At 40.0% G+C, this 12,395-nt stretch overlaps 1 protein-coding gene across 1 annotated transcript; it reads right to left on the bottom strand.

Annotated features, from left to right (window-relative positions):
* Positions 1-2,329: 2,329 nt before the first annotated feature.
* LOC110855152 lies at positions 2,330-7,888 on the bottom strand. The gene is made up of 3 exons (XM_022103573.1): positions 7,594-7,888; positions 5,476-7,494; positions 2,330-5,415 (listed from the first exon to the last, which is right to left on the bottom strand). The coding sequence occupies exons 1-3, from the start codon at positions 7,886-7,888 to the stop codon at positions 2,330-2,332; spliced, it is 5,400 nt and encodes a 1,799-aa protein (XP_021959265.1).
* Positions 7,889-12,395: the final 4,507 nt, after the last annotated feature.

The raw sequence follows: 12,395 nt of genomic DNA, 5'->3' as shown, positions 1-12,395 counted from the left end.
GGTGTTTCGAGCGGATTTCTTTCCCAAAGTTTCCCATAATGACGGGAAAGAGAAAGCAGTCACTTTCTTGGATCAGAGCTGGGAGAAATTCCTTCATGGAATACGATGCTTTCGATGGTGTGTTTAAGTTCCTGTCATTTCCGATGTACAGCCAGACAGTTTTTAAACCATAGGTGTGGACTGATACTTGATTTTGGAGCAGCTTAGAAATAATGCCGATTCCATTTTTCGGAATGCTTAACGAAGTCGTTTGTACAATGGGAAAAGTGAGAAAAAGAAGGAATGGAACCAGTGGGGCCAACATAATTGAAAGAAAGAGAAAGTTATTGGATGGGAGATGAGTTTAAGGACTGAAGTCTAAAATATAGACTGAGCTGTGTACTGGCTCCGGTTAGCTATTTATATGTGTCAAAGGGTTTCGTATTTTGTGATACCAATTTGAAAACAGGGGATGCATTAACCTTCTCAAATTAATAGTATCATGTAACATTATCCCCAAAAATTTTCAGAATTACTAAATTCACAGGCTTTGCATTCCGAAAGCACATAACATGGAATTTTATCATTTTGCTCTGCTACATTTGTCAATATTCATCTAAATACGTACTTATCATGCATTTAGTGAATCATTATAAATGAATGATTTTCAACGGCTCGCCAAAATTTGGGACGAATGCGTGAAATTGTCCTCATGTTAGATGCACAATTATCGCTTTCCTTTAATATCATTCCATATTTATTATTTGTTTAAACAAAGCAAAACGTATTTAATTTAGTTAACTGGAGAAAAAGTGAATAAATTAACAAAAAATCATAAATTGTAATATTACAATTTGTGTTTACCAGTACTCTGAGATATTTCTCCGAAACCCTGTCGTGACCGGAAACCTTTACCCTTCGCATGCAAAAGTTACCTTGATTATTAAAGGATTTGCAGCTACTCCAATTATCTAATTTTTTACCTGCATATGTACACATTTTCTTCCCATGTATTTAAATAAGCTTATTCGTGTATCACTTATCTGTGGAATGGAATGCACCCGGCTTGACGGGGATATTCCCACGGGAGGAGAAAACTGCAGAGCGAAATGTGTCTTTTGTTAGATGACGGGCGAGTTAAGCACTCGCCTGTCACACGCTCGGGTTTATCGCATAATAAAAATCCCTCGGGTAATTTTGTAACAGAGTCAAACGTGTAGATGCATCTCATAATTGACACATGGGGAAAGATATGCGTGAGGTTCCGTACATACACTCTTAGAAAACTGGTATTAAATCATTACCGATCGGAGTACATATGTGACTCTACCAGCACTGGTATTAACGGGAATCACCATTTAGTAATGTGGCGGCAATGAAAAATTTACCACTCAGGAACAATTTATTACCAATCCGGTAGGAAATTATTACCAGCCCCGAGTAGCTGCGTTACTCTAACAGATTTTTAACAGTGTATGCATGCACGTACATCAAGCAATCACCTTTAATTATCTACATACATGACTGCATGTCTCTTGTTAATTGCCACACTCAAGGAATTCTGGTGACAGATGTGTTCTAAATTGTACCCTCTTTATCGTCAAAAGGGTAAAAATGATAAAAAGGTAAAAGTGGCAAGAACGTATAAACTCATGATTTGTTGATTTACGCTGTGGTAAAGCGAAACAAACTTTTTTTTATCACGATATTAGCAAGAAGTAAAAGTAGTAAAAAGTAAAAACGGTTACAACGTAGAAATTATGTATAAACTAATAATTTATTGATTTACGCTGCGGCAAAGTTAAACTGGTGCTTGCACTTTTTGCTACAAATTGTACTGCGTGTGTAGAAACCCTTACCTCTACCCAAGATAAGTCTCTATTCTTAAATGTGTTACTGGCAGTGATTACCGAACTAACTGGCGTGAATTAATAGGACGAATCAAACCTCAATGTTAAATGAATTAACTAGACGATTTATTAATATCATCACACTTTAGTTAGTTAAATATGACCGAGGGGAATTATAACTTTACTTTAAGCTTTAATTACTTTAGAATACTTAAAAATGTCGGCTCTCTCGCTCGACGAAACTTAACGAACTTACTTGAAAGACTCAAGAAACTCAACTGACAAAACTACAAAGACAATGGATGGGAGGGACTTCCTGAGAGGGACGTTCGAATGTAAAGGGAAATATGAGACTACTACTACAAATATCTGACATCTCCTCCCACCTGAATTTGACTAAATTCATAACTACCTTATTCATAACTTACTTAATCTTACATATAGAAATGAATTCAAGAAAGAAACAACAAATAATATTATAACATGTAATCGCATAACTTTCACTCATCGCTGCACTTTCCATATCGATGAGGCTTCTTGACTTCTCTTCCTTTCTTGGTTCGCACGACGGCTTCTATCTTCTCTTTTGACTTCTGTTCTTCTTTCTTGGCGTCTTGACTTAACTCTGGAAATGCTGTAACTGGATCGCTGATTTCCAACGAGTACAACCGCTGCAGTGGTCGAACGAAGATTCCTGTACGAGTCCTGCCTCGGGCAACTCGAACTTTGTCATCCTTCCCTGCCATAAGCTCAATAATCCTTCCTAAGGGCCATTCGACACGCTTCTTGTTGTCACTCCCGACAAGAACCAACTCGTTGATCTTGAATTGTCTTGATCCCTTCTCGCTTCCACGCTGGACGAGTTGGCTGAGGTATTCTTTTCTAAACCTCTCTCGAAGCTGTCCCCTTAAAACTTGCATGTCTTGATTTTTCTTCCTTAAAATGTCCCCATCCAATAATCCGAGCTCGGGATAACTCGTGTCTTGGACATCCTGAATAAACATTGCAGGAGTAATGGGAATTAAATCCATCGGATCTTCTGTAACAAATGTGAGCGGCCGTCCATTCACCGTTGCTTCTACGGAACAAAGACAAGACGACAACTGCTCAAAATTCAATCTTGCATTCCCGAGCATCCTCTTGATAAGGTCTTTGACCGTCTTGACGAGCCGCTCCCACCATCCTCCCCACCAAGGCGACGATGGCGGATTAAAAATCCACTTGATTCGTTTCGTCTCAGTTTCTTTCTCAACCTGAGACCAGTCAATATTCTTGAATAAATTTACAGCTCCAACAAAGTTGGTACCATTGTCGCTGTAAATCACGGATGGGCGCCCTCTCCTTGCGATGAAGCGATCCAGCGTCATGATGAACGCCTCCGTCGACAAAGAGTTGACAACTTCCAGGTGGACACATCGATACACCGCACACGTAAAGAGACAAAACCAAACTTTACTCTTGTCCTTTAAGTAGAGGGGGCCGGCGTAATCGACTCCGATAACTTCAAATACTTTCCCCATCTTCACTCTGTTGTCTGGAAGTTGTCCTCGTGGCACCGTTGGCTCCTTGGCACTAAATCGCCTGCATCTTACGCATGACGAGATCACTTTCTTAATTGCTTGTCTCCCTTGGAGAATCCAATATTCTTCTCTTAATTTTCCCATGAGGAATTGGGCTCCAGCATGAGAATTCTCCAAGTGAGATTCTCGAATCAGCATTTCTACAGCTGGATGAGACTTCGGTAACAGCATTGGTCTTCGGAATCCTTCCGGTTCTTGACAGTGGAATAATTTGGTCACCACTCGGATGATTCCATCTTCGTCCACCACAGTTTCCATTCCACCGATAGGATTTACTCCACCGAAGACTTCTTTTTGTATCATCTTTATAATGCATTTCTCAGCATTGTTGATCTCTTCAATTTGAAGTGGACCACTGAGTCTTGCTTGTGAAGATGTCCTTGCATTCTCCACGAATCTTCTTCTCCATCCGATGACCCGAACATTCTTCTTAAAACTTGAGAATCGCTTCAAATACCACGACTCTGCTACTTGACTTGAAGTGGTCATCTGGGTCTTAGTTGCTTTCTTTTCTGCAGCAACTTCTGCTTCATTCTGGTCAACTTCTCGGGTTGGCCACTTATCTTCTTCTTCTTTTAGCCAGTCGGGTCCCTCCCACCATTTCGATTCCAGAAGCTCTCGTGAGTCGCATCCTCTGGAAGGGAGGTCCGCTGGGTTCAGGACACCGGGAACGTGTCTCCAATTCTCAGCACTTGTCAACTTCAGGATACTTCGTACTCGATTCCCCACGAAGGTACCCCAATCATCATTTCGCTGGATCCACGCCAACGCGGTTGTGGAATCCGTCCAGAAAGTGGTGGTCACACCGTCCAGTGATAAAGCGTCGGCGACGGACTTCATCATACGAGCCGCAATTGTGCATCCCAGCAACTCCAATCTTGGGATCGTCATCTTCTTAAGTGGTGCGACTCGGGACTTGGCTTGGAGGAGGTGGACTTGGACCTTCTCTCCAATTCGTACATACACGACACTGGCGCATGCTACTTGGCTAGCATCACAAAAAACATGAAATTGTAAATCTTCGAGCAGACTTGCTGAAAGTAATGCCCATCTTGGTATCTTTATCTTTGCCAAACACTGAATTTCTTCACACCAGCTCGTAAACTTCTGTTGCATTTCTTGAGGCAACTCCTTATCCCATTCTAATTTCTGCGCCCAGGCGTCTTGCAGTAGAATCTTCGGCTGTAGGGTGGCTGGACTTGTGAAGCCAATTGGGTCATAAATCTTTGGAACTCTTGACAAGATTTCCCTCTTGGTCAACTTATCTGGCAAATCTGCATTCTTTATCTTGCAGGTTAAGGTATCCTCTTCTTTATCCCACACGAGACCCAAAACCATTGTTGTGGTTTTGAAACTTGAATCCTTTGGAGCACCATCACTGTCGCCATCCAATCCGCAGTAAGGGTTGAACTCGATTCCGGATGTCCCCACAGCGGTGTGCTTCCATTGACGCAAATCCTTTTTCGCGTCCTTGAGGATCTCGGTGGACAAAGTCTTGAAATTCTCATATTCTTTAAAAGTGTCCAATGACGTCACACAGTTGTCGACATAAAGAGACCCCAACAATTTACTTGATAATGGCTGGAGATCTTCTTTCACCGATTTGAGGTGTTTTTCCAGCACGGCAGCCAGGATGAACGGGCTGCAATTAACTCCAAACACAACCCGCTTATGCCTTAATTCTTTTAACTTTTCTTGAGTCGCGTCCTCCCACCATAGGAAACGGAGGAAGTCGCGATCTTCTTCTTTAACTTCAATCATCTGGAACGCTTTTCTGATGTCGGATACTGCACCGATCTTCTTTTCCCGGAATCGAAGCAAGATGGAGGGAATTAATTCCATCAGGTTCGGTCCTTTCTCCAGACTTTCATTCAATGATGGTGCTCGTCCCGTCTTACACGATGCATCAAAGACGGGGCGGACCGGCGTGGTCAAACTGTCCGGTTTGAACACCGGCCGATGAGGAAGGTAATAACACTTATTCTTCTTATTTGTATCTGAAACTTCTTAAATAAATCCTTCCTTCATCCAGTCACTCATTATTGAATCATATAACTTGAAATTACTTGCACTTAATTTATTGGTAGCATTCACCAATCTCTTCTCAGCCGTGGTCTTGTTATTCGGGATTTCTTGCCCAGTCCCCAGCCACGGTAATGACACGACATAACGTCCGTCCTCTTTTCTTGAAATGGTCTTAATAAAGCTTTCTTTAGCTTCTCGATCATTTTCTTCTTTCGTCTTAGTTTCAGCTGGATCTCGAATTCCAATCGTTTCAAGATCCCATAAATCAGCTACACTTGCTTGGCTTGCTTTTCTTGAAAGTGGGCCGCTCAAAGTCCATCCAAACTTGGTCTTGACTGCATTTAAGTCTTGAAATACTTGTAACGGCTTGCTTGTCACCAGCTTCCCCCAGTAGTCGCTTCCGACAAGTATCTCGACATCAGTTGACTCGAGAGAACGCTGCTCCAGGTCACTGATCCAAATCTTCTTCTTTTTGAGCTCTTGCACCCATGGTCCGTGTGGTATTCGAGGGAGCGTGCCACAAATTACGGGGGTTTCATTTAAGACTAACTTCTCGCTGAATTTCCCGTCTAAACTTTCCAACTTCACTTCAAACTTCTTCACTTTCTTCGCTTGAGTGACGTCACCTCCGAACAGAACACTACGGGACCACTCTTCGCCAACTTGCCGACTTCCGATCTTGTTCACTGTTGCACTTCCTATATTGCTGAGTTGACTTCCTTCGTCGAACAGCAGCCTGACTAAACTTGACCCCTTTGGACCAATGGCTCGAACAACGACCGTTTTCAACAAAACATCTCCTCGGCAAGTATGGTTGGAGTTATTTGCTGTCGTGTTAACAGCATGCTCCTCTTCATGTACTTCTTCATTTCGAATTCTTCTTTGATTCGATGGTAGCTCTGCACACATTGACTTAACGTGAGGTCCATTACAAATCGCACACTTAATTTTCACCTTGCACGAGTCCTTACGATGACCGGAAGTGAAGCACCGGAAGCACAGACGACCTTCACGCAGCACTTTACTTTTCTCTTCCCATGTCATCTTCTCGGCACGGTAGCAATCTCTGCCCATATGGTTGGTCTTCTTACAGAATGGACAGGGAATCTTCTTATCTTGACCACTAAAAAGACCAGCAGTGGTACACATACCTTCTTCTGTCTCCTTCGCTTCTTTGGCGTGAGACTTCTTATTCTCTTCTTTCTTACTGGGATTTTCAGCCGGTTTCGGGGGACACATTCTGCATGCTATCTTCACCCGGGCTTCAACCCATTCTGCAAAATCTTCAAGTGTTGATTTATGGGTAAGAGCAACGACTGACTCCTCCCAACTGATCCTAAAATGTGAGGGTAACTTCTCCACCAGCTCATGTGTCAATACTGGATTCCTCAGATGCTCCAGCTCGCCCAAATTCTTAATTGTTGCAACTAAATTTACAACAGTTGTCCCAAAATCGATCATTGTTTGTGGCTTTTCTTCTTTTACTGAAGGGACTACTTTTGCTTTCGCCACCATTGACCTTATGATGACTTCTGACTGACCAAACTTCTCCTCCAGAATTTGCAGGACTTTGGGGAGGGACTGCGGCGAGACGAGAAGACACTCGACACTCTTGGCTGCATCTCCTCTCAGGCACTTTCGGATCCGCTCCACATTCTCAGCGTCCGTAAACCCACAGGATGAAGTCGTCCTCTTAAACGTGGCGATGAAAGAAGGCCACTCTTCAGGTCTTCCACTGAAAAGCGGCAAGTCTCGTCCAATCGACTGTCGAACGAGCAGCTTATCTGTTAATGACTGGGATGGCTGATTATTTCTTAAAACTTTCATTAATGCTTGATTCTGAGTTTGTAACGACTGCACAATAGAATCCATAGCGGAAGTGGGATTAGAAATAAACTCACTTTTTGCATGAGAATATCCGTCTTTAATGGTCGGCGCACTCACACCACACCCACTTTTCCAATCTTGAAACTCTTTTCTTAATTTTCTCATTTCTTCCTCTTCAGGATCACTTAATTCTTCATCTGAGCCGAGATATTGTTCTTCTTGCTCATCAATTTCTGCAAGAATGACATCTACTTCAACTGCTAAATTCTTCTATTCAATTGCAATAACCTCGATTCGCTTTGTTGCTCGAATCTTAGCCAACTTCGCCTTACTTTTCTTATCAGCCAATTCATAGCTAGTTCTAGCAATTTCTTGGTGTAACTTAACAAGTTCTTCTGGGTTGTGGAGGGGATGAGTCGGCTCACAAATGTCCGCCTTCCTCTTTACTTCTTCTTCAAACGACTCGATCTCACATTGAGTAATCTGCATTGACTCTTGCAGATCAATAACTTCCTTGTCCAAGATTGCAATCTTCTTTTGCAACTCGGCCTTCGCTTGCGCCCTTCGCCGAGCGTAACTTGATAACGTGGACGGAACTGGAGACTTCTTTGCTCCAAACGGCCACATTCTTGAGAGGAACGACGCTCCTTCCTTATTCGGACTGGTCGACGGCTGAACTTCTCTGTCCTGGTCGTCGGAGTTGTTAGGTATATGTATGCCTACGTAGATATGTATATGTCATTAGTTATGAATCTGTACATCACTCCATCTTTAACTCTCCACTAATAAATACTCTCCTCTGTCTCTTCTCACTGTTTACCACTTATTTATGTATAATCATATATACATAACAGAGTCCACTTCTTCTTCTTGTAGAGTCGTCGTCTTCTTTCCTCCTTTGCTCCAAGCTGGAGTGTAGCGCTCAGGTTCTCGCCTTGTTCGATCGCCACGGCGCCCACCCACTGGAGTTTTCTGCTCGCTGCTCATCTTGTAGGGAACCAGCAAACAACAAACTACTAGACTTATCCAGATACTTTAAAAACTGGACCGATATCACCTGGTAGCGCTGAACTTTGGGAAGATACCCTGGGCTTCAGCAAACCACTTTCACGGACTTATATTTTCTCCTCCGGTCAAGGCCTTGGGATGGTAATCACTCCAGTGATCACGTCGAGGTCACCAAAAATGTAGAAACCCTTACCTCTACCCGAGATAAGTCTCTATTCTTAAATGTGTTACTGGCAGTGATTACCGAACTAACTGGCGTGAATTAATAGGACGAATCAAACCTCAATGTTAAATGAATTAACTAGACGATTTATTAATATCATCACACTTTAGTTAGTTAAATATGACCGAGGGGAATTATAACTTTACTTTAAGCTTTAATTACTTTAGAATACTTAAAAATGTCGGCTCTCTCGCTCGACGAAACTTAACGAACTTACTTGAAAGACTCAAGAAACTCAACTGACAAAACTACAAAGACAATGGATGGGAGGGACTTCCTGAGAGGGACGTTCGAATGTAAAGGGAAATATGAGACTACTACTACAAATATCTGACAGCGTGTCTTAAAAAATTCTGCAAATTGGTTTTTGCCATGTCTTAACACTTTGTACGATTTTATCATTTTTATGGTCGGAGTTAAATACTGGTAAATACCAGTATTTTTCCGTGGTACGTGCATCAGTGCATGTTTCACTTCGTAAATACCACATTACACACTACATACTCGTAGATAGTACTGATATCAGTGCAACACAAATTCGCAATAATTCTTGTTTTGTCCACAGAAACGAAGCCTAAATTTTTAATAATGGGAACAGTTCGTCGTAAAAATGGAAATGTGTACCTCCTGATTAAACCGCTTCGTGTTTAACCTTCTTAATCCGTTAGTATGTATAAGCGCGTCATGCGTGTGCTATGCATAACATTGCTACACATACCAATTATTTAACAATTGGTTTCATGGTGCAATAGATTAGTTATACCGTAAATTAATTATAACTAATTAATCTGTAAGTAAAGTACTGCTTTATTGCGTTGTCAGTTATTAGGCATCTAAACTATGCTGGGCTTGTCTTTATTATTTGGTTAATTTATATAATTGTGCAGCCCTGACTGTAATTTGTGTAAAGTTAATCGTTTCAACTCAATAAAGAGATAATTAATTGGCTACCCATCGGAGTACTAATAAAAATATTAAGATTTTGTCAGCTTCGAAGCGACATAGGAAAACCTGAGTGTTTCCAGCTATTATTGAGCCGAATTTGCATAAATAAACTCTTTTTTCATTTTGTCCACTTTCTACGAGTTACGCATTACGTAAAAATGGCGACAAAATATTTATGCGTCGTAACGCATATTATTGTCTGATAGTTACATAAGTTACGAAATTATTAATTAACAATCCTTGAATATGCATATCTATTTGATAAATAAATCTGTACTTCGCATCCTGTGAATCGCAATATTGTGATTTTATATTGTCTGAATTTATCACTATTTAGTAATATGTAAATTCGGACATACCAACAATCTCCTATATATTTGTACTCTTGGATTATCTAAAATAATCATAAAGTTGATTAAATCAGTTCACGGGAACTGATGAATTAAGTAATTTGTCGTAAAATCGGGTGGGACCGAAAAGCATCCTCCATTCTAATTAATATTGCTGTTGCTAATAAACGTTATGAATATTATGGACGCTAGTAATTATGCATGTATTAAGTGGTTATACATATTTAAATTGATCCACGTGCATGTACAGCCAACAAATTATTATGTACTTACTTCCAAACTAAAAAATATGTACATACGTATTAGCAAAACTGACACGTCATGTATTTAGCAATTTTGGATCAATACACCAATAAGTTGCCCCGAATTAACCCGAATTTAAGTTATAAATTGTGTAGAATAAGCTAAATAAATACGTGAACGGTCTATTGTGTACGACCAATGTATTTATTTGGAAGAATTTGCCGCTTATGCAAATTAGTACACTTTTCAGTCTAACGTAATTATGATAATAATATATTTTGAAATGTTGCAAAAAGAACCCACGACCATATTTTCTTGCAAACTCTATAAACCATGGTTTCATGAAGACGTGTTAGGAAATTATTTTGAATTATGTCCATAATTCCCTATCTCATAATCAAATTCAAATTCTCTAGCTCATAATCTGGAAGACTTTGGTCAAAATTCTATAATTTTTACACATTTTGCATAGAACATAATCTTTCCGCTAATCAGATAACTTGACTTTGTTGACGGATTATTTTATTCCTAAATCATGCTTAGGCTTTCAGCATTTCTGAATTTTTTGACTCAATATTATTACTTGGAACTGGTCAATTTTGCCGAAATTTCCCCAGAATTTTCTCATTTACCAATTTTAAGAACGCACATAATTAATTATAAGACAGCTAATAAATCTTTTCAAGGATCTACCTTGAGAAAAATTCGAATTTACAATTCCACCCAAGTAATTAATTTAGACTTTAGCAAATTTTCAAACAACTTTTTGGATGCTCTAAATTCTCAAAATTTTCGGAACAATCCCACCTTTCGTATTTTTGTGTATTTGAATGATAACCTAACTTTAAACAATAACACTTTAGCTCCCACCGGCACTAATTATAATCTTATTATTTTGCTGAAAGTCAGTACCGATTCCGACCAAGTTTTGCAAACCTTTCAAATTTTAAACGATCTAAAATGGATTGAATTGTGTCGGGCAGAGAAATGCAGAAATTTTGACATAATTTTGAAAAATATAAATTACGAATTAAAACCAAAAATTGTTCCCGCTTCAATCCCTTCTTATACTGGGATCCCCGCCAGCTTTTACTTTTCAGCGGCGGGCAATTTGAATTCCGCGTTTAATGAGTTATGCAGTGATTCTGCCGAGACGTACCACGACATTCCGCACTTATTCGTAACTCTGCCCCCTGAAGTCTGTCTTCTTCTCGGATTCATGCAAAAAACTAATGTCACTGTCCAACTGATGGAAAAAATTAATGACGAAAACACCTCCGGTTTTATCAAACTTGTAAAATTAGACGATTCTGCACCTATCCCGCGTTCAATTAGTATTTACCCCTACGCGGAATCTCGCGATGCCCTGGAGTATGCCGTGTTCGTTAATAAATCCAGCATGGTTTTAAACTTGATGTTTCTCAAACCCTTCGACAATTTTGTGTGGACCACGTTTTTCTTGGCGGCGATTTCCGTATCGTTTCTGTTATGCTATTCCATTCAAAAAGGGTGGTCATATTTGGGCACAAGTATGGTTTGGACAATCGGCATCTTTCTGGGGCAAAGCAACAATAGATTTGAATCCCAAGTGAAGCGACATGTTGGCGGGCTTTTAATTGGCACATGGTCCTTGATGATGATCATTTTGTCGAATTGTTATACCGATTTGTTCTACGCGGTCTTAGTCGCTGGGATAAGGCCGGACGTGGCACCAAATTTGGCGGGAATTCTTAATCAAGCAGGAATTAGGGTGTATTCGTTTAAAAATCATCATCAGTCCTTAGGCATTGGGTTACTTGTGGGGAAAGTGTCAGCTTTGAGAGACACGGACGTTAAGGTCATCCGGGTTCCTGATCTGGCTTCGTTTGAAGACACGGTCCATTCGCTGGCTTACTTTGGACGGGTCAGTGGCCTAACATATCTTACTGTTCATGTTCATTTACTTGGCAGATAATGAATAAATTTTTCGTTCATTATTAACTAAATCCATGAATAATGAGTGAACATTTTTTATTTATTTTTGAATTAGTAAATATGGAAAGATATTTATCGTTTTCGTATGAATGAAGAATTAGTGAATAATTTTGATCATTATTAATTTTTCACGCTATGCCAAATGCATGGGGTATATTGAGAAATCCATCTAATAAACTGAATTTGAGATGACACGGAAAAAAATAAATAATAAACAAATACAGATTTTCAAACTTTGATTAAATGAATAATACATGAACATTGTTTTTAAATTGACTAAATTTTGAATGAATAAATACATATTTTTTGGACAGGTGCGGGGCCAGAAGATATCTTCCAAATTCTTACTGCTACAAAGTTCTAATGATCTCGACAGGTTTTCCGCATTGAT

The sequence above is a fragment of the Folsomia candida genome, unplaced genomic scaffold, assembly GCF_002217175.1.
Source record: "Folsomia candida strain VU population unplaced genomic scaffold, ASM221717v1 Fcan01_Sc011, whole genome shotgun sequence".
Classification (NCBI taxonomy): domain Eukaryota; kingdom Metazoa; phylum Arthropoda; class Collembola; order Entomobryomorpha; family Isotomidae; genus Folsomia; species Folsomia candida.
Note: the sequence above shows the minus strand (reverse complement) of the source record. Positions and strands in the feature narration are given on the sequence as shown.